Genomic DNA, 22,827 nt, shown 5'->3' with positions numbered 1-22,827 from the left:
GGGATGGAGTGGAGAGGTAGTACTGTATATGGGAGAGGGAGGTGTGAGCTGGGAGCAAGGCAGTGAAGTGGCACTGAACAGGGCAACATGGAGGCGATATGTTTGTGGCCACCCCATATGGGAGTGAGGCATCTGGCAATAGATAGAATCATTGCCTGAGTTCCTGGAGGTTCACAACTCAATGTTGCCACAGCCTCTGTGAAAAACAGAAGTTCTCCCGATTCCTTTTTTTTTGTTTTTCCAGAAACATGAAGCTGAAAACTAAGGTAAGGTTGGTATTTTTGTTTAGCAGTGAATTGTTCTGGTTTTGGGTTAGAGGTCAGGGTAGGTTAAAGTCTAAAATGGCTTGTAATTCACTCAGTTCGGTGGAAGGGGGATATCTAAAACACTGGTCACTTTCAATGGAAATTATGGTAAAAATCGCATTAAAAATGAGAAAAAACACAGGTTTATCGCCAAGTTCAGCATAGGCTGAAATGAAAAATTACCAAAATGAATAAGAACTGAAAACACTGGGGTATGAAACTTTTTGCATTATGTACCTAAGCTGGTACAAACTCCTCTTCTCTCACTTGTGAGCTACCTGGTATGTCAAATACACTACATCTGAGTAAGCTTAATTACAAGTACAATCTACAATATGTATAACCTGACAAACTCTGCCAAGTCTTGGCTAAAACTGCAATCCCTCTTGATTCATTTCATTTGAGTAATATCAGTCATTAAATGTGTTTAATACCTGTCATTTAACGTGTAAGGTTACATATGGTATACCTCGACTACCCATGTCTCATCTTTCTTCAAAAGCACTTATTGTAGTCAAATGATGCCAGTATCGGTCAACTTTACACATACACCTCATGCGATTTTTGACTTCGTTAACATTTTCTAGAATATTCGGTTATTCCAAGAATCTTTTCTTCTATGACATTTCTCTCGGAAATTGATAATAAACGAGTTACATGTGAGTTATTTCTGCCAATCACAGACATGCGCTCGTTGCGTCAGCCAATGAAATTCATCCTCAGCAAAGACATGAATACTGATTAAGGTAAGTTTCTAGGTTAGGTTAGGTAATTTTGACAGGTTTGGTTAGGTTAGGTTAGCTGATAATATTGATAGGTTAGGTTAGGTTAATTTCCTTTAGCTATAAAAACAGGACATTTCACGTGGTGACAGGCATCCAACCTGAGTGTTTTCTGCTCTTCATTTATTATCAATTTCCGAGATAAATGTCATAGAAGAAAAGATTCTTAGAATGACTGAATCTACTAGAAAATGTTAACGAAGTCAAAAATCCCATGAGGTGTGTGTAAAAATTGATCCCAGTACCTTTGTTTTTGACATCAATCACTGGAAGGTAATATCAATGTTTCTGATACATGGTTTAAAACTAATATAGAATTATACTGGTGTTTAGGCTATTTCCAGAATGCTGGCAATACTGCAAACTTTGAAGCAGGGCTAACTTATGAGTTGCTGCTAACCTAGTGATGACTGACACACCTTTCACGGCTTCCCAACTTAACTGTTTATCCCTCCTACACTTTATTATCCCCTGACTTACCCTGTTGCCATACAATAATAATCAGATAAGGAAGAAGTTAACATTATTCAGTAACAACCCTGTGGACTTACCTGGCTCCAACAAATTACTGCACGTCCCTGGGTATGACGTGCCTGGCTGCCATTCAGGGCCCACAGACACTCCACCACAGCACAGAGACAGCCAGCCACAGCACCTATCACCACCACAACACAGCTGACACCCAAACACCACTTCAAGGCCGTACAAGTGCTTTTTTCGGCGTAGTACCAGCACGGCTCGGGAAATGTCAAATGTCCTCACAAACCCCTTATTTTGGCTTCTCAAAGTGTTGCAGCAATAAAATAAGGACGCTCACTCATACTTAACTCTATTTATCAAACAGATACATGTTGTATAGACATATAATCCAAGGAAACTCCGAAATGAAAATTAGCTCCCAAACAAACAGCAGACTTTCTCATTTGTTTACTCCATTGATGTCCAGCAAATAAACACACACACACACACACACACACATCACGAAACATCTTTTACTTTATTCACACTACTATTTTATATTCTTATTCAGATTAAAAGGGGGGACTCTCCAGCTCTAACGGTTAAGAAGTTATTAATTCATTCAGAGAAGACAGCAACGCGTGCAACTTTCTCACCATTTTAGTTATGCTTGGAGAAAACTTTGTGGTTACTCGTCATGTCCGTACTGCCCAACTTGCAATACCCATACTCCCAGGGTGTTACCCCCTGCCCTCTCTCTCACCTTCCATCCCAGCCAGTTGCACCCACTTCCCTTCATACGCCCATTTATTTATTTATTTTTTACGATGTGGAAGTATCTCTGACTTAGGTTCCTGGGCTGTCCATCTGTCACCTAATGAGGATTTACAGAACAATGTGCTAATATACAATGCCAGTCTACACAAACTGTAGGTTTACTCATCTCGTTCTGACCCACCACCTACCAATATCTGCTAAGGCCCATCCCACTTCTTATTTCCAGCTCACTCATACTGTCAAGGTGAATGCCACAATAGCATACATTCCCACTACGGTATCATCCTACCCTAATCCCACTTCCTGCTCCTGATAAGGGACATGGACCCATGTCCCTTGGACAAAAGACCTGGCTATTTGGGCTGTCAACCGTGGCTAATGGGTTTACCTTACCCTACTAGGGGACTATTGGCTTAAGAAGCTCATCTGCCCTTTGGCAGGTTTTATATTTCATCCTGATGGGTGTCCTAGTTACCCTCCTTGCTGGGCAGGACCAGTGGGATTGTCAGTTTCGTACTTGACAATCTGTTCATGAAACAGGTAGTACTGGATACCAGTAGCAGATCTATATCTGACCTGACTGCTCACCCCATCCAGTTTGTGGTCACCTACATTTGACTTGCATTTCACTGGCATATTTGCAGCACAAATCTTAACTAGGTATACATCCCTTTGCATGCCACATCACCCACAACTATTCCACTCCATCCCAACATTTCCCTACCCATCCTTTCCATTGCTGCTTTGACACAGTGAATATCATAAGACTACTTCAGCCCAGTGGTGTAGCCAGGCCTTGACAACTGGGGGACTAAGGTGAGGCCAAGCCCTATTTTCAGGTCCAGTGGTACATAGACCACAAATTAACCTAAATTTTCAAATGGGGGTCCAGTGCAGGGGCCTGGGTTCTGCCTGCAGCTACACCATGGTCTCAGCCTCATACAGCACCCTTATTCACAGAGTTTACTCATCCAGCCCTGCTACACCACTCTCCATCTTAGCCCATCCTACTGATTTCTTTCTGCCCACCCCACCTATTGTCTGCTGTCCTATCTTTGACTTGCACATTACCATCCTACCTACAGCACCAGTCTTAACAAGGTACAACATACAGTTCAGTACTTCCCTTCCAATAATTCAATATCCATCACTATCATAGTCCATCCTGCTCACTCCACTCCACCTTCACCCACATCTGCTCTAATGAGATGAATTTCATAAAATAAATACCTTAACTATCAGCTGAACTGAAATACCCATATTCACTGTTTGTAGTTACCCTGTTGTTCCCCACAAACTGCCACCATTCCAATATATCTTGCTTATTCATCTCCACCCACCCTACCCAGTCCTGAAAGACCTGAAATGACTGGAAAAACAACAACAACAACAACAACAACAATATGCTAATTTTCAGTAACCACTTTTATAGACATGACCTGAATTGAATTATACTGACCAAAGCCAATATGACCTGAAGTTACCTGAAAGATCATGAAGTGTCCTAAATTTATCATAATGTACTTGACTTGACCTACCTGGGTCAAAATGGGTACTGGGGAGGGATGCCTTCATGTGGTGGCACTGATATGATAATGCTGCTTCACTGCCTGGTTTTACAAACGTCCCTCTACTCACTTCCTATCCCTCAACGGGATGATTGTGCACTGCAGGAGGAGGGCAACTACAGCTTGCAGTCCACTGGGTTCACATTAGAGATGAACCTGATGCTGCTGGTGCTGTTGCCACTACTTCTGTTACTACTACTACTACTACTACTACTATTTCTACTACTGCTGCTACTACTGCCACTACTACTATTACTACCACTAGTACAGCTATTACTCCTACTACTACTGAATTGAGTCTAAAGAAGGTTGGCCTAAAGTACTGTGAGAATGAGTATGACCTTAGGGATAAGGGACAGAGTAAATTGGCTGTTGGAGACTTAGTAGTGTGAAGAGCCACATTTAGGTGATCAAGGCTGACATATGAAAGCATGTTGGAGTCTTTATAAATGAATAAACAAAGAAATCTGCAAAGACCCAAAGCAACTTCAGTAGATTTAAATTTATATGGTTGGGTCCAATGATGTGAAGACCCTGACTGAACTTGGCTGGACTTGACTGGGTTAATAACTGAATAGCTCTGAACTGACCTACCTGGATTAGAATGGATGTGACTTAACTCTTTCAGTTTGGTGATCTGTTTTGCTAATTTATTCTTGATTCCTTCTGATGATTTTATTCAGCTCTAGAAGGATCTTTTGTAAGAAGGGGGTTAATGAAGGCTATAGCTACCTCTACTTTTCAAAATGGCTCTCCTAATCTCAGCAAAACTGCCTGGAGATAGCAGAAGTAAATTGAAAGTATGTCATTAGACTGAGGGGGTTAAAATGGTTTGACTGGTTTTGAGCTGACCTGAATGGAGAGACCCAATCAGATGATGATAAAAGTCTCCATTAATCCCTTCAGCCTGATAAAATATATATATATATATATATATATATATATATATATATATATATATATATATATATACATATATATATATATATATATATATATATATATATATATATATATATTGGCTTACACTATATGATTTTACTCAGAAAACCCAAACTAAAAGAGATTAAACCTAAGCTTTTTTTTGTTTGTTTATGGGACCTTACCTGATGTTTAAAACAACTGTGTCATCTGTCAGATGGAGATTCTACTGTAGAGGGCTACTTAACACAGCTTTTAACTACTGAAGTGACCCCAAAGCACACAGTGAATAACTTTGGCAAACTGCATCATCGTCTCCTTGGACATTTTTTCACTGGCCTTTTCTAGCTGTTCTTACGCAGATTTATGGTGGCAGTTATCATCTCAATAACTGATACTGTATATTTAGGCATCATCCATCACACCTGCCTATGCCAGCAGATGTTCATAGAAAAACAGCTGGCCAATGCCTTACAGACATCTGTCACATTGCTTCACCCCCAGCAGATAACTCAAACAAGCATACAGCTAATAAATTTTCCTTTAATGGACCCACCTTGATTTTCTGCCTCCAACCACAGGGCAGAAAACAGCATCCCTTAGCAAGAAACAAATAAACTCACTGAGTTTATTACTTTTAATTCACTACCAAAAGACAATTTATTGTACCTTCCTTCCTGGGGCAGACATAGAAACACATGAGTCCACTGCTCTTACTTACTTCCTCTAATCCATTACCTACAAGAGCAATTTGTTTACCTTACCTTCTGCTGCTATGACCTGTTAAACAGCAAACCTTCCTTCTGTTCCTGCTACAGAGACCCACTGTCTAACAGAACCTCCCACCTCTCTTACTGTTCAGATCCATCAGACAAAATGCACTGCACCCACCACTCCACTCATACTTCTAAGGTCTACTACCTATAGCAACTTTGTTTTAACATAACAAAGACACCTAGTTCATTTCAGCCAACTGGTGGCCCAACTGTAGTCAGACTATAGGGTTGATTTGACACATAACATGGAGACTCATTCCCACCTTCATGCAACCACCTCTTGGTATTCAAGTTATGGGAATGGCCCACTTCCATCAGGTGAAAGCAAATGAACTATAGTAACAGGCTCTGCCTTGCTGCTCCTGTCAGGACATATTTTCATCAGCAACTCACTCAGTCAGTCTTGTCAAAGTCTTCCACTTCTTGACAACTTCTGAGTATCCCTTTCTACTGTTAGTCTCCATTGTCCAATAGCTTGCCATCACCATTATCATCTCTGATGCCTTTGATAACTACAGGTGATGGCCATTACAAAACTGTCTCCAGACTACTTGTCCTCACATACCTCTCACTGAGACATTCCTCTTCCTCTTCTTTCTCTGTCATCAGTATACTGCTCCACTTTCTTCCATACCACATCACTTCTCATTTATCTTACTGCAGAGATTCACCTTCTGGGGGTATTTCTCATCATTCCTCCTGTCCAGAAAGCACATGATATTTTTAAATCAACAGAGTAACAGCCTACAGAGGGAACATTTATGGGAGATAAGTTTCTAAAGAACAGCAGCATGAGTAAAATAATAGATGGTGAGAGCAACAGTAAAGTATATGAAAGTTTTGGTACAGTACAGTGCAAAGTACATAATGGTGTGATGGAATGGAGGAAGAAAAATATACCAAGGTGATACAGACATGTGAAAACTGAAGAATGGCTGAAAAAGTGTTTGAAAATGAGGTAATCAGCAGTATTGTGAATGTTCTAGGCGTTTTTATGGGTCAAAGCTCAACTGAATGCGAACCAGGTATACTAAACGTTGATGTTGCCTTTTTCCGGCAGTCCACCATCCTCCTGTTGCGGTTTAAGAGGGAATTGTGTGATGTTTGTATAAATGGAGAGATGAACTGCATCATTATACCAGTGGCAACACGTGAAGGCAACCCACTCCAGCAAATGACAGTGTGTTGCAGAGGAATCTAAGATTGATCACCTTTACTTTAACCATTTCACTCCAATGACATACTTCATTCTTGTTTCCCCAGACACTTTTACTTAGCTTAGGAAATGCCTCTCATACCCAAGAGGTTAATGTTTTATCTAACCTCTCAAGTTTGAAAAGTCTCTCCCTTACCAAATAAGACTGCTTTGGGGTAGCAAGTACAGTATATGCAAAAAAAATACATCAAAGTCAAGGGTTCAAATGCCCGGCCCAAAGAGCCTAGCCCGAGGTCATTACACTCCTTAGGCAATAAAGGACTGCATGATAGATTTTTTTTTTTTAGGGTTATGCTGCTTATTCCAGACACTGGCAATAAAATTAAACTCCTGAGAGGCATCATGTGAGCGAAAACTCCAGCTATTACTTGGATTTAAATAAAGGTCAAATCTGATTGGAGCCTTCTGACTCACTGACACCATATGTCCATTTGTTGACAATGAAGTTACCACCCAGCGTAGTAGATGGTTTCCTGGGTTACAGAAAACCATTTGGCTTGTCACTCAGTGTAGAGTCATCCTAAGATAGCACTACATCGAGTGAGTGGATGGTGAGCGCCCCCACCTACCACCAGTAAGCTGTGTAAATTACAATGAAGAAAGTAATATGACAATACAGAATCATAAAGACAACAGAGATGAGGCCCTGACCTTTATGTTATGCTCTGGCAATAAAATCAACATTTAATCATTGGGATTTTATTGCACAATACAATCTTTTGCATAACCTCCAAAAAATGGTACTGGCAATATACTGTAAACATCTTTTTTTGTAAAAAATACACAAGTTCAAGAGCAGTTAAAATATACATTATTATGTATAACCAACAACACAGTCTTTCTGACAATTCTTACACTATTATTGAAGGCATAGAAAATCATCCCACTACAATATATTCAACAATTACCTCACATATTTCTGGCACTCTCACTAAAACTCACTGAAGTATGATTGCTAAAGAAAAAATCATACACATTATTGCTTAGATATGTTGGAAATGAACTTAAATTAAAAAGTGAGTCATATATGATGCCATTCTTTAAAGCTACAGTTTGACATTTCAAGCATTACCTACAAAATAGTGAAGTTTATATATGAACATAATACTCTGAAGGCAAAATACAGAACTAAGCAAAAATTCATTTATTTTATAAAAAATGTATACTAATACTATCTCCTCAAATATTTACATAGGTTCATATATTGCAGCTGGCTGTCAGTCAAATGGATTAAGAAATCACAGTTTTATACATAAAGACAAATCTTAGGATAAATATTTTATTAAAATACAAGGACATATAGAAAAATAGCAGAAAAAATTATCTGTAGGGATAAAAATATAATTAAAAATTGGCATACTAAATACAAAAGTCCTACACTGTATCAATACATCATAAATCCAATGAGACTGACAAACAGCTTTAGCTAATGTGGCACCAAGACTGGATTTGTAGGTCTCAGGGTCATACTGTAAGTCGACTGGGAGATTTCGTAAAAACTCTTTGTTAGTGATATCTTTTGCACATCACACCTTAAAATTCTCTTGTATGCTATCTGTTGTTTTAATATTGACATAGCTTGCATCAACAAAAATACAACAAGGATACAAAAGTGCAAAGTACAAAGTAAATCGCCAAGGAAGAGCTGTGATGAAATCCACTCTCACCTACAATATGACCCTCAGATATAACACTACTCACGGAACTGTCGCCATCAACATTTACTTAATATAAAACTTGAGTCTGTAAACAACTTTCAATACCATAGTGGAAGCTCAGGTTTATGAAAGTCTCCTCTTAATGCTGATATAGAAAATGGCTTCTTGTGAAATTCTCTCTGTTGTCGCACTTATGCAAATTTATGCCAAGCTGATCAAGCAGGGTATATGTAAAATAGTACTGTACTTTCATATGGAAGAGCAGCTGAGCAATTAACTGAACAGCGCCAGATAGCGTGCACTGTCCACCAATATTCTATACAGTGTGGTTCATATACTGTACCCTCCTTGTTGCTCAGCTGGCTAATGCTAATGTCTTAAGGGTATGACTGAGTCATCATTACCAGCATCTATACTTTATCATTTTCTACTTCCCAAATCATTTTTAAGCTTTACAGTCCTTTTTTTTTTTTTTTTTTTTTTTCTTGTCTGTCTCTCTTTCTTTACATTCACCGATTTCAATGGTTGATTAGTATTCTCCTGAGGCAGCCAGAATATCTGTGTTCATCATGCCAGCAGACTGAGCCATGCCCACAAACACATGGTACCTCCAGTAGGGGGTGCAATAGAAGAACCATCCTGTATAGCGTATAGTCAAAGAACACACGTACCCAACCACATTGAGCATGAACAACTTCACGCACTTTGGAAGATAAAGATTACAACTTCCAAAACATTTTACACATATAAATAAAGCCTGCCATCAACAATCTATCACACTTGGCACAACTTACTTCAATGGTCCATAAGGCAGATTCATGTATACACCTTGTGTTTCACCCTAAAGAAACTTGCGTATTTCCTGTTAATGTAAAAATCTGGCAATGTTCCGATAAAAACATTATTTCTTACTGCCAAAAACAAGGTCATTTACTGTTCTGTCTTGCTTGTTCATGACTATACTGTATTCATTAAAATTATTACTCAAAATCTAATGACAAATGACGACAAAATATATAATTTATTCTTTGCAATTGTTTTTTATATTTCTTTTATGGATAAAAACAACACACTGCATAATACGTATTTCAGCAACACACTTGTCTGCATATTTTACAACAACATACTGTACACTATTTTTATTTCAATCATTAGATTTTTTTGGCATATTTTTCTTGCATGCATGAAAACAATGTATACTTTATGCACTTCAACGACATTGCACATTTTTATTTTTTAAAATCAACCTAACCACAAACTATGATATATCCCTAATTAATTGCTTTTGATGGGGTCATCCATATCAGTTCTGAAAAGTTATGAACTGTAACAAATAATTTTGTTCATGTGAGGTAACGAGCACACCACATAAATACATCAACATTTACTCCACCCATCACGAGAGACATCTGGAAGCGAGGAACATTATGCTCTGAATACAGAGTGGTCGTAATAATGCACAACCCTTGCCATAAGCTAGTGAAACCTCGTATGTTGTGGGGATGGCTATTGTTCTCTACCTCCCACATCCCATCGCATTCTTTACCGTATCAGCCATTTTTGTATTTGTTGATTGCAGAGTTGGTTTCTAATTTCATGAAGCTGCTGAAATGCCTGCACTCCTCATACTAACAGACTGAGCCGTCCCCACAACATACGAGGTGGGCACAATATATGGACCACCCTATATACGCAGTTCTTTATGGCAGTTATCGATACATTGCATCCTTCACTCCAACATATTTTCTCTATGATTCTTGCCACCACCACACACTTTTATCCACCTTTATTCATCTTGCAGTGAAGGGTTAATGAATGCTCTATCATACCCCTCCACTTTAACACTCCTAGGATATGCTTGCTACACGACTCTTGCAACCCGCTATGCATTCTCATTCACCTGTATTCATCCAGCAGTGAAGGGGTTAATGAATAATGAATGCTATCTCCCATCTCTCCAGTTCGAAAAATCTATCGTAAGGTACATAAAATCCTCTGCAGACAGCAAGACCAGAATATACATCATCAGACTGAAGATGTTAAAGAAATTTCACACTTGCAAAATGCCCTTCTTTGATTTGCCAAATAAAGTTTGGTTAACTGAATATAAAATAATTAAAGTACTTACCAATACATCACTAAATTTAAACCTAAGGTACTGAATGTAGTGTATTTAGAGCAACTTAAAAAATGTCTGTTAATTTTGCCATTTTATTTTTCACTACGATACTCATGCCTTTTTTTTAAATATATTGCACATCACCAAATTTCTGGCTGCAGCATGATTTTTTTCTCCCCAAGAAGAATCACACTGTTAGATATGAGACTAGGAAAAACTTCAGACAATGGAAACAAAAGCATCTTCAGCTATAGTTCGTTCACCTTAACTTGGCAAAGCTTTTTGTCCTTACCAGCTCATTTCTCATACCTCAATGGCAGACTAATATAATGTTATGATTCTATATTCTTTCCACAGCACTTCTTTTTTTTTTTTACTTGAGATGATGTCATACAGTGAGACCTCAGGGATAAGGGACTGAACAGAGAGGCTGCTAGAGATCAGGCAGAGTTGAGAGCTGCCATTAGGTGACCATGGCCAACACATGCATGCATGTTGGAGGCTTTCTAAACTAAACAAATGAACGAACAAGCACCATAATCCAGTGTCAATCTCTCGTCACAGCTCAGCAATCAAGTTGGAGAGGTGGCAATATTAGGCCAAGTTAAGGTGGACACAGGAGAGTGGTACTCGAAAAACGCTTCCCGGCTCTCTAGACGAGGTAGTTTTCCCGCTGCTGCACCAGGGGGAGCGGCTGCATCGGTGAGAGGTCATCATCAGAAGAACTTGGTTGCCTGGTCAACATGGTTCGAGCTCGTACTGTGGGGATGATACAGGAACAGTGGTTTTACTTGGGTACAAAACTGACAGTGTGTCTTGATATTACAGCGTCCTGACTTGTTCACATGGAAGACTTATGCCAACACTTGGAAAAGCTGTTTGTTGTTACTGTTGTGGTAGTGGTGGTAGTATTGGTAGTGTTGGTGGAGTATGTTGTCGTTGTTGTTGTTGTTGGTGGTGGTGGTGGTGGTGGTGGTGGCACCGACGGCGGCGGCAGCAGCAGCAGTGGCCCCAAGCTCATCTGAATGCGAACCTGGTGGACTGCAGGATGAAGATGCTCTTCTCCTGCAGTCCACCATCCTCTTCTCAGGGAACAGGGAAGGAACCAAAAATGTCTGCAAAGCCACTTGGTTGTATCAGCCCCAACACATGAAGATGCTGCACCAGGATCAAAAAATTTATTTATCAGGGATATACAGTACAGTACAACAGCGGTGCTAGAGACGGATACCTTCACATGGTGGTATAGACATAACCGGGTGACTCTGTTAACTGGTCATACAAACATCCCTTACTTCCCTCCCCATCACCTAACAGGAGGATGGTGAACTGCTGGAGAAGAGTAAATTCAGCCTGCAGTCCTCTGAGTTCACCTATCTGGGGTTCCAACTATAGTACTACTACTACTACCACTACTACTACTACTACTACTACTACTACTACCCTACTACTACTACTACCCTACTACTGCTACTACTACTACCCTACTACTGCTACTGCTACTACGAGTACTACTACTACTACTACTGCTACTAATACTACTGCTACTACTACTCCTACTACTATAGTCTGACTGACCTGTGCAGCTGAGATGTATGGGGCAAGTAGGGTGTGTTTGTTTCGCGCTGCTGTATGGCCGCCAATGATGTAATTGAAGTAAATGCATTTATTTACTATAGTGTAACATGCGGATGAAGGTGTACACAGTGAGTGGATAATATAGTGGAACATGTGGATGTAGGTGTACACCGCGGGTGGATGTAATGCAACATGAGGATGTGGGTGTACGCCACAGGTGGATAATTTGCTCTGAACATCACTCATCGTTTTATAAAACTTTATAAATCAAGTTTAATTTTCTTTGATAACAGCAAACTTTTAAAGCTAATTTTGACCTCATTTTCAGAAATTATTCCATATTTAATATGGCTGCTTGTATTGAAGGCAATTTTAAAATATAAATATATATGCATTAAAATAAGAAGAGGTGTAGATTCAAATCACCAGTGGCCAATCAGCAGCCGCAATTCAAACACACCTTACTCGCACCATACACCGCAGCTGCTCAGGTCAATCAAACAGGGTATAGTACTGAACAACAGTTTCAGCTCAACATACTTTAGATCTCATACCTGAAGAGGATCCAATTTGAGCTGAAACTGATGCATCTCAATAAACAACTTTTCCAACTGTGAGTATATGTCTTCCAATGGGATAGTACTTTATAACTACAGTATATCTAAACTGGGATACCTTTTTGTAAATCTTAGTGCCATGATATCTTTATGCTTTTATTCCTGCTACTGTCTTAACCCAAGGACTGCAAGTCATAACTCTAGCGGTATTTGTATTTAAAAAGATTTTAAATTATATTGTGTAACACATATATATTATATAAGTGTGTAACACATATTTTAGGAAAAGAGAGAGTAGGTTAATTATGTATGAGTCTGGGGGAAATAGCAGTCAGATAGATTATTTTCTGATTAGGAGGGCTGATAGGAGGTTAGCGAGGGATGTTAAAGTTATAGGAAGTGAGGAGTGTGTGCAGCAGCACAAACTATTGATTTGTGATATGGTGCTTAAAGAGCGAGTGATGAAAAAGAGGACTTATGTACCTAGGAGGAAAATGTGGAAGCTGGAAAACCAAGTAGTAAGGGATGCCTTCTATTGCGAGATGAGAAGAGTGGTGGCTGAACAGAGAGCCGTAGACAGAGGCGTTAATGAACAATACAGAGCCCTCAAGAATAATATCTTGAGAGTTACTGATGTAATATGCAGTTGGACAAAAGGACCACCAAGACATAAAGTAACTTGGTGGTGGGATGAGGGTGTAGAAGCTGTGGTTAAGGAGAAAAGAAGGCTTTTCCAGGAATGGAAGAGGGGTGGTTGCAAGGAGGAATACTTGGCTGCCAAGTGTAGGGCTAGAAGAGAGGTATACAGGGCGAAGTCTGAGTCACAGAGACTTTTACTTGATAACTTAAATCATGGGGAAAGGAAAAATATGATATTTAAGGTGGCAAATCAGATGAAGAGGGATAATCGGGATATTATAGGTGAGCAGTGCGTGAAGAATGATGAAGGAAGGGTAGTGGTGAACAGTGAGGATATTACAGATGCGTGGAGAGAGCATTATAGCCGGTTGTTGAATGAAGAGAGTGACTGGGACAGGGGAGGTTTGGAGCCAGCAGATCCAGTGTTTGGCCCTTAGCCTTTGATGCTGCTACTGTGAGTGAGGCAATAGGCAGGATGAAGGTGGGGAAGGCAGCAGGTGTGTCTGGGTTGACTGCCAAAATGTTGAAGGCCTCAGGAGATACAGAGGTGAGGTTAGTCACTGACCTGATAAATATGATTATTTATGAGTGTGTTGTCCCAGATGATTGGCTGAAGAGTGTAACTGTAAATGTGTATAAAGGGAAGGGTGATGCCCTGGAAAGAGGAAATTAGAGGTATAAAGCTTTTAGATCAAATAATGAAGGTAATGAAGAGCATTTTAGAAGGTATGATTAGGGAAAGAGTGAATACTGATAAGATGAAGTTTGGGTTTATGCCAGGTAGGGGGACCACTGATGCCATATTCATTGTTTGACAGCTTCAGGAAAAATATATTGGTAGGAGATGGGATCTGTGTTTTGTTTTTGTTGATTTGGAAAAGGCCTTTGACAGAGTCCCTAGAGAGGTGGTGAAGTGGGAAATGAGAAAGCTTGGCTTGGAGAAGTGGCTGGTTAGGGTGGTTATGGCTATGTATGTGGGTGCTAGCACCCAGGTAAGAGTGAATGGAAATCTGAGTGATGAGTTTTCCGTGAATGTTGGTTTGCATCAGGGGTCAATTTAGAGACCCATGTTGTTTATCATGGTACTTGAAGCCCTCTCACGTGACTTCAGAAACAGACTCCTATGGGAGATGTTGTATGCTAATGATTTGGTGTTGATTGCTGAGAACAAAAGGGAGGCGGAGGAAAGGTTTAGGAAGTGGAGAGATGGTATGGGGCACAAGGGCTTAAGGGTAAATGCAGATAAAACAAAAGTGATGATATCTAGGGTTGGTGGCGGTACTGTCAAAGATGAGGGAGAGTAGCCAAGTGCAGTTTGCCACAAGGGCGTGGGAAGTAATTCCATCTTGTGCAGTGTTTGTGATAAATGGGTGCACAAGAGATGTAGTGGTATCAGAGATAGACCATGAGATAATGATGATTTTATGTGTATGGTGTGTCAGGGAGAGCAGGGGGAGACTGTCAGGCGTGAAAGGATTGAACTTGCTGGTGAATCTCTTGAGTGTGTGGAAGAGGTCTGTTATTTGGGAGACATGTTGTGTGCTGGAGGTGGGGCTGGAGCTAGCTCTGTGGCTTGGGTGAGAAATGGTTGGAAGAAGTTCAGGGAGCTGTTGCCTCTCCTGACACTGAGAGGACTCTCCCTACGTGCTAAGGGATCTTTGTATGCAGCATGTGTTAGGAGTGTAATGCTGTATGGTAGTGAGACCTGGGCAGTAAAGGAGGAGGATGCAGAAATGACAATGATTAGGTGGATATGTAGTGCATCCCTGCGTGCAAGGTCTGGGGGGGCTGGGTTTACGATGGAAGAGTTGAGAGGTAGGATGGGACTGGAGTGTATTGGTGTTGTGATAAGGAGAGGTAGATTGAGATGGTTTGGGCATGTGGAGAGTAAGGGGGATGATAACTGGGTGAGGAAGGTGAGAAGTGTTAATATTGGGGGTGGGGTTATGAGAGGTAGACCGAGAAAGACATGGGACGAGGTCAGTAGTGTGACCTCAGGGTTAAGGGACTGAACACGGAGGCTGTAATGGATCGTGCAGCATGGACAGCCGCCATTAGGTGACCAAGGCCGATGCATGCAGGCATGCTGGTGCCTTTAAAAATGAAATGAAATGAAACAATTGTCCTGTCTTGAGCACTGCAACTACATAATTTTCTTTTTTTAAGTACGGATATTCTCAGCATTTACCACACTTTTATCTAATTCATTCCACTTAGCTATACTTCTACCGTATTTGGAAAACGATGCTGTATTATCTTACATCACCCGTACACATGTGAGACACTGTCACACTGCTCAGGCCATGCTAAACAAATCTGCACACTGGGCAGACTCCCTGGGTGGGTAATTGTATATACTCCATGGGTTAACATTTGATTCAAATAAGGGGGGAAGTTATGTAATGAAAGGGCAACTGGAGACTGATACCAGCTCTTTCACTATCAGGGATCTTCAAAAAACTGAATAAAACTGCCTGACAGAGGCACTAATTAAATACAATAAACCTAAATGTACATAATGGTTATAATGACTGAATACTCAGATAATAAAAAGTAAAACACAATGCTTAAAGAAATCTAATTTCTAACACTGCTCCAAGATATTAATTCCAAACTTCAAAATAATTACAACATACTATAAGGATTTATTTATGGAGAATTAGGTCAGAAGGCCAATCCTCACATGAACCTGGATCAGGTTGTTGTTGATGCTTAACCCAAGTCTGTTTGACTAAGCAGACACGATGACCACAGCTAAGCAACTGGTTCTGTGGAGCTGTCACAGTACAGTAAGGAACCAGCACCCCCTTGTGGAAGACAGTGTCTCACCAGGGTCAGACTAAGGTCCTTCTCATGGCAAGGTGTGGGAAAATATGAGGTCTGGCTCCTCCTAGGAGGTTATTGCAGCTGCTAAATCCAGGGTGCACAGTACCACCACTTGTAGGCTCCTCCTCAGGACCTCATAATATTGAAAATTAGTATGCCATATTTATTTTCTGTACAAATTTGGAACATCACCACTTAATAACACTGAAGTATAAATGTAAAACTTTTCCGTTCAGCAAAACTTTCATATACACGGTAATAAATTTAGAATGTGGTAACTTGCAAAGGATTATATTACAGGTTTTTACATTACTTTTGTGACCTTAGTTTCTCAGGGTTTGTCTTGTCAAAGATGGCACAGAAATTAATGTACCCCTGGAATACTGCACATTAAATATATACAGTATATATGAAAGTTATAAACAGTACACTGTGACTGATAAAACACCCAGCAAAACATAAACAACAGTAATAAAACATCCTTCTGTGAAGCATTACAAATTATATCTATATACTGATCCTGATTTAAAGTTATAATTCTAATCAAATATCAAAGTACATTTGCATCTCCTGCTTCTGTTTCACTGTTACATTCATAGATACTTGAATGTGACACAGTGGACTGAGAGGTATATTATCATTCATCTGTGGGTGATGATATGCACCTTTGCCCACTGTGTCTCAGTCATGCATCTTTGAATCCAGCAAAGAAACGGAGGCAGGGGAGGCAAACACATTTTTGTATTTAACTGTACAAAAGATCTTAATGCATATAAATGTGATTAACTATGTAAAACAGTAGTGGTAGAGTTTGAGAAACTGATAAACACTACTGAGAGAGTGAATTCAGCTGCTCCCTGATATCCAGTATTTCTCTGTATGTGTAATGTTACTAACTGTGTGTGAACAGTAATGCTAATAAGTGGGACAGATTACGAGTCAACGATAAACACCAGTTAGAGAATCAAGACCAATGAGGGTAAGTAACCCATCCTAGACATATGGCACAGTAATGTGCGTGTATTTGTGACAGTGGTAGCAAAACACAAAATAATGACAAACACCAGTGAGAGAGGGTAGGTGGTGGTAACCATCATCCTTTCACTTGATGCAGTGCTGCCTACTTCTTCCTTAACCTTTATCATTCTTTTTTTTGTGTCTGCCCTCCTCTCTTCCTAACTCCCTCATCTTTCTTGACACTTTTTATTACTCTTCTTTCCTTTTCAGGTGGCTTTATACTGAGTGACAAGATTAATGGTTTCCTGTAAGCCAGGAAACCATTTACAACGCTGTGTGCAGTGCAGTGCATTCCCAAATGCAAGGCCTAGGGGGGCTAGGTTTATGATGGGAGAGTTGAGAGGTAGGATGGGACTGGAGTGCATTGGTGCTGTGATGAAGAGAGGTAGATTGAGATGGTTTGGGCATGTGGAGAGGATGGAGGATAATGACTGGGTGCAGAGAGTGAGAAATGTTAATGTCTGTGGTAGGGTTGTGAGAGGCAGACTGAAAAAGACCTGGGACAAGGTCACTGAGTGTGACCTCAGGGATAAGGGCTGAATAGTGAAACTGCCAGAGATTGAGCATCATGGAAAGCTGCCATTAGGTGACCAAGACCAATGCATGCAAGCACGCTGGTGCCTTTACAAATGAAACAAACGAAATGAAATGAACGGAGGTAACCATATAACCAACCCATACATGTTCCCTACATATCAACAAGTGGCCTGGGAGAGGGTTAGTGCCCCTCTTTGTAAAACCACTAACACAAAGATGGCGCAGATTGTTAGTGCCCCTCCCCGTAAAACCACTAACTCAAGGACAAATGGCTACCCTGTACAGGATTATGATGTCTGGCTATACACAGATAAACAGGTAGATAGAAAGGGTCCAAACTGTGTAAGTAGCCCCTCCCAATGATACAGTACGTTCTTGTTATATGTTTGTGTATTAGTAACTTGACTGGCAAAGTATGAAACAATTACTGAATCAAACGAGAGAGAGAGAGAGAGAGAGAGAGTCCAGACCTATAGTGCCAAAGTAAGCACCCCTCCTACAGACCATGTAACTCAGTTCTCATATGTAAATCTATTTGTGAATCTGGTGGCAGAATAATGAAACAATGATAAACACTAGTGACAGTGTCTGAACCCTTGTGTGTAAGTAGCAACTCCCACAAAAAGTGCAAGGCAGCAATCATAATATGCAAATGTGGAGAGGATGGAGGGTGAAAGACTGACAAAGAGAGTGTATGTGAGTGAGGTGGAGGGTGGAAGAGGGAGGGGGAGACCGAGGATGAGATGGAGGGATGGGGTGGAGAGGTATATGAGAGAGGGGGGTGTGAGTTGGGAGCAGGGCAGTGAAATGGCGGGGGACAGGGCGACTTGGAGGCGATTTGTTTGTGGCCACCCCAAACGGGATTGAGGCGTCTGGCAATAGATAGATAGATAGATAGATTTGTAATGATGGGGGCAAAATACAAAACAATGATAAACACCAGAGTGAGAGGGTACGAAACTGTATGTGCACATAGCCCCTGTTGCTGAAAGTGTAGGTCTGTCCTCATAATCTGTCAATGTATTTGTCACTATGGTGGCAGGATATGAAAACAATGATAAACACTAGTGAGACAGGAGGTCCGAGCCTATGTGTATGTAAGTAGACCCTCCTGTAGATAACCCACCCACCTGCTGTCACCTGCCCAGCTACAGGTGCTGCTCCGCTGAGGTGTGCGCTGAAAATGAGGGAAAACAAAAAACATTCAACATGCAACTACAGACTGGCATACTTTCTTAGCCAGAGCTACCATGCAAGTGAGGGTTGTGGCTATTTTAAAAATCATTAAGGATATTAGTTATGATGGCAAAAAGTGTTGCAAAGCTATGGGCATTAATGCAACAGAATCTTGTATCACTTTCCTTGTACAGTATATGCTGCAAGTGCAACAATGATAATAAGCTGTAAGCAGTTCAGTCCAATCAGCATTTGACATCAGCTCTAAAATTTACTTTACAAAATATTACAATAATGATGCTGTGCTAAACATTGCAGTATAATCATTCTATGATTAATTTATACTGAAAGTATAGTACACAAATGCACTGTACTTAATAAACACAGTAAGAATACAAAAACATCCAACACTATGACTTTCATACTACCGGTATGTATTTATATCCTCATATATTTTCATAAGGATAACTACAATATAAACTAGGATACTGTAGTGGTGTAGTCAGTAATCACTATATGTACCACTGGTTAACATAGAAGACAAGTATGCATCAAAGCCTACAGCTTGAATAACTACTCTGTGTATCTTTGCTCTCATTACAACTGCTTCTTCAATTCCCACATAAATATTACACAGTATTTACCAGTTGCACTAAATAAACACATCGTTACTGACAGCACTACACAGCATACACTGTACTGAGTTATCATAAATGAATCATTCTTGAAACTAAATTCCATACACATATGAGTTCTGATTAATCCAATGAAGAACACATATTTTAAAATGCAACATTAAGGCTGACAAGGACAATCAGCCTCTTACACTGTCTTCCTTTGACAGTGCACAGTGATTTCACTCATCCTGTCATAATCATCTTGTGTTGATGCAGTACACCAAGTTACAGTGCTGGAATGGGACACCTTAACATCGTGGCACCAATGTGATTGGGTGGCTCTACTGCCTGGTTATACAAACATCTCTCAACTTACTCCTTATCCCCTAAAGAAGGATTTGGTCTGCAGAAGAAGGATAACTTCAGCCTGCAGTAAGCTGGGTTCACATTCAGATACCATGGTTGCCACTACTATTACTACTACTATAGTAATTATGTTAGGGTTCACATAACTTTTATCACTCTGATCTACCTAATGGTTTTAAAGGTCCTGCATGAGGATATTCAGGACAGAGTTTTGAGAAGGGAAATGTCTCAGGTCTGTAACACACAGTGAGCTGCCATCATGTGAGAAGACCTATACATGGTCTGGTCCACAATCTTTAAAAGCAATTTAACGTATATGCTGAGGACAAACACAAAACACAACTTCATACTCTAAGCAAACTGCAGTAATAATGACTGAGTAATAATGACTGACAGGCCTGTCATAAATTTTCCTCATCCCAATATGTCTGTTTTATGATTATACAGTAATACCTAAGCAAAAAAGGCAAAACCAAACTTCAAATTCACAAAGCAAGCTATAACTAAAATAATACTTATACCAAACTGACGAGTAGTGATACAGATTCTGTCGATCACTGCACTCAAAACTAAGAAACAGCCACTGATATGAGTGAAAGGTCTGACAACACAAAGTTCACTTACAAACAGGTCCTACTTGGTGGCAGAAAAACGAGAAAAGCGGTGTTATTAAATCAGGCTCCTTCAATAAGATGATGTCTTTAATACTGTACTTTATTGTCACTTTCTCCAGATGGGCACATTGAGCTATGAAAACTCCTTTAGTAGTGATGGGATTACTGAAGGCCATGTCTAACCCTTCCGATTCTAAGTCCTACCACAGTTGAATAAAACTGTCTGTTGCTTGCAAGAACATAACCTAAAAAGTATCATTACAGTGAAGGAAACAGTCCTTCAATCATATAACACTGTTCTATATTATTCCTGCTGTCTCCACAGAAAAGTATTCACCTTAGGACAGACTTTTCAGATGAGACAGATAAGATATAGCCTTCATTAATCCTTTCACTACTGGGTCACTCTCCTAAGCTCAATATAAATCACCTGGCAGCAGCAAATACACACTAAAAGAAGACATCACCTGAGTCAATGGATTAAACCAGTCCTCAAAAAGGCTGGCTGTGCTCACTACTCTCAGGCCTGAATTCTAAGTGGCACAAGAGGCTTCTTAACATCTCCTCCTTAGCTTCTTATTTTGCATTTCACACCTGAACATTTTTTTGTATGCAATGTAAATCGCTTAAATATTGACATGGTTTGCTTCTAGAACACATTGTTGTTGTTGTTGCTGTGATCCAAAGCTCATCTGATTTATGAACCCAGTGGACTGCAGACTTAAGCTTCCCTCCTCATACAGGCCACCATCCTCCTCTTGGGGGATAGGGAAGTACTTGAGGGGCATTTGTATAACCAGGAGGCTGAGCCACCCAGTTACATCAGTGCCAACAAGTGAAGGCAGCCCTCTGCAGTCCCTGCTTCTACAGCATACAAGATGATATTTAGGAGCAATATTCAGGTTAAATCACTAAGAAAATGGTGTTAAGATATCTTCCAAGCCACTCAGACTATGTGCCTCAGCCTCTGCACTGACACGGTAGCTCTGGTGGGGTAGTGGCTAAACATAAGTCATGCCATCACATATCAATTAAACAATGATAATGCATATTATCATGCATCAAATTTATTAAAATGAAAGTTAATAAGACTTCAAATTATGCAAATAATAAATGCACTCTTACATGCAACTCAAAAATATGAAGTTTCTGATAACTGTATATAACTTGAAAACTTTAAATCAACAAAGTTATATCCTGAAACCTATCATTACTATAATAAATTGTACAACCACACCTGGCATTAACAAACCACATTAAGAAGTACAGACTCATAGCAAATCACTCATATTCCATCAACTCTTTTAGGCTCCTTTGAATCACTCACAGCTGAATAAAACCATCATGTGTTACCCAGAATATACTACCAGAGTTGTCCTAACTATAAGAGGGTTAATGGTGATAGTATCAAAATTCTCAAGTTCCTTTAATTAATCCTCAGCTGACTACCAGTAATACTGTATTATCAGCCATTAGCTGGTACAAAATACGAGATTTGTCCTAATAATGAGTTAACTGCAAATTTTGATTATATACAGGATGTCAGATGTCTCTGGACTTGATGTACTTCAAAAAGTGATTTTAGAGACAAATCTGAGTTTTAAAAAATGCTACACCAACACAGCTCAATAACCGTTTCATTTCTTTTTGTTTTACTGATTGTAGCTGCATTAATGATTGGAAATTGGACCCACAATGTTTTTTTTTTTTTTTTTTTTTTCCACCATCAGCTCTAGAATCACCCCCTGACATCAGTATATCAAGCCCTAGACACTGTGTAAATCCTCACATAATAGTATAAAGCAACCAAGTAAAGTTCATTCTTATCCAGCTCCCAATTTCATTTTCAATTTTTTATCCACTTGACTCTCTCTCACTGACCTCTTGTTTTTTTTCTATATCTCTTTTACACCTAAAGATTCATTTTTTTTTTTCCTCCCCAGGATAAGATCAGGTTTAGTTTAGCTGGGTTAAACTCTCCTCCTTAATCTTTTCACTGCCATGGATGCATCTGGGAATCCATAAGGGGTGGCCACAAACAAATAGGCTCCATGTTACCCTGTCCACTGCCATTACATTATCTTCCCCCCTACTCACAACCCCCTTTCTCATATCCTCTCCACTACATCCCTCCATCTCATCCTTGGTCTTCCTTCCCTCTCCCAGCCTCTACCTCACTCACATACACTCTCCGCATTAGTCTCTCTATCTTATCTTCATTGATCTTTTCACAGCCATTGATGCATCTAGAAATCTATTCAGGCTAACACCAGACAATTTAGTTCAGCTGAGAGAAATCCTAGCAGCCAAAAGAAGGAC

The 22,827-nt window shown here is 39.9% G+C and overlaps 1 protein-coding gene across 1 annotated transcript in view; it reads right to left on the bottom strand.

Annotated features, from left to right (window-relative positions):
- Positions 1-9,640: 9,640 nt before the first annotated feature.
- The window catches only part of LOC145418765 (uncharacterized), a 402,864-nt gene continuing 389,677 nt past the window's right edge, over positions 9,641-22,827 (bottom strand). The window contains exon 34 of the mRNA XM_080287101.1: positions 9,641-11,340. Coding sequence (XP_080143227.1) covers positions 11,234-11,340 — 107 coding nt within the window. The 3' untranslated portion in view covers positions 9,641-11,233. The remainder of the gene's footprint in view (positions 11,341-22,827) is intronic.

The sequence above is a fragment of the Coenobita brevimanus genome, chromosome 116, assembly GCF_032717465.1.
Source record: "Coenobita brevimanus isolate Jiangsu-jjx chromosome 116, ASM3271746v2, whole genome shotgun sequence".
NCBI lineage: Eukaryota > Metazoa > Arthropoda > Malacostraca > Decapoda > Coenobitidae > Coenobita > Coenobita brevimanus.
This window is presented reverse-complemented; position numbering and strand designations above follow the sequence as displayed.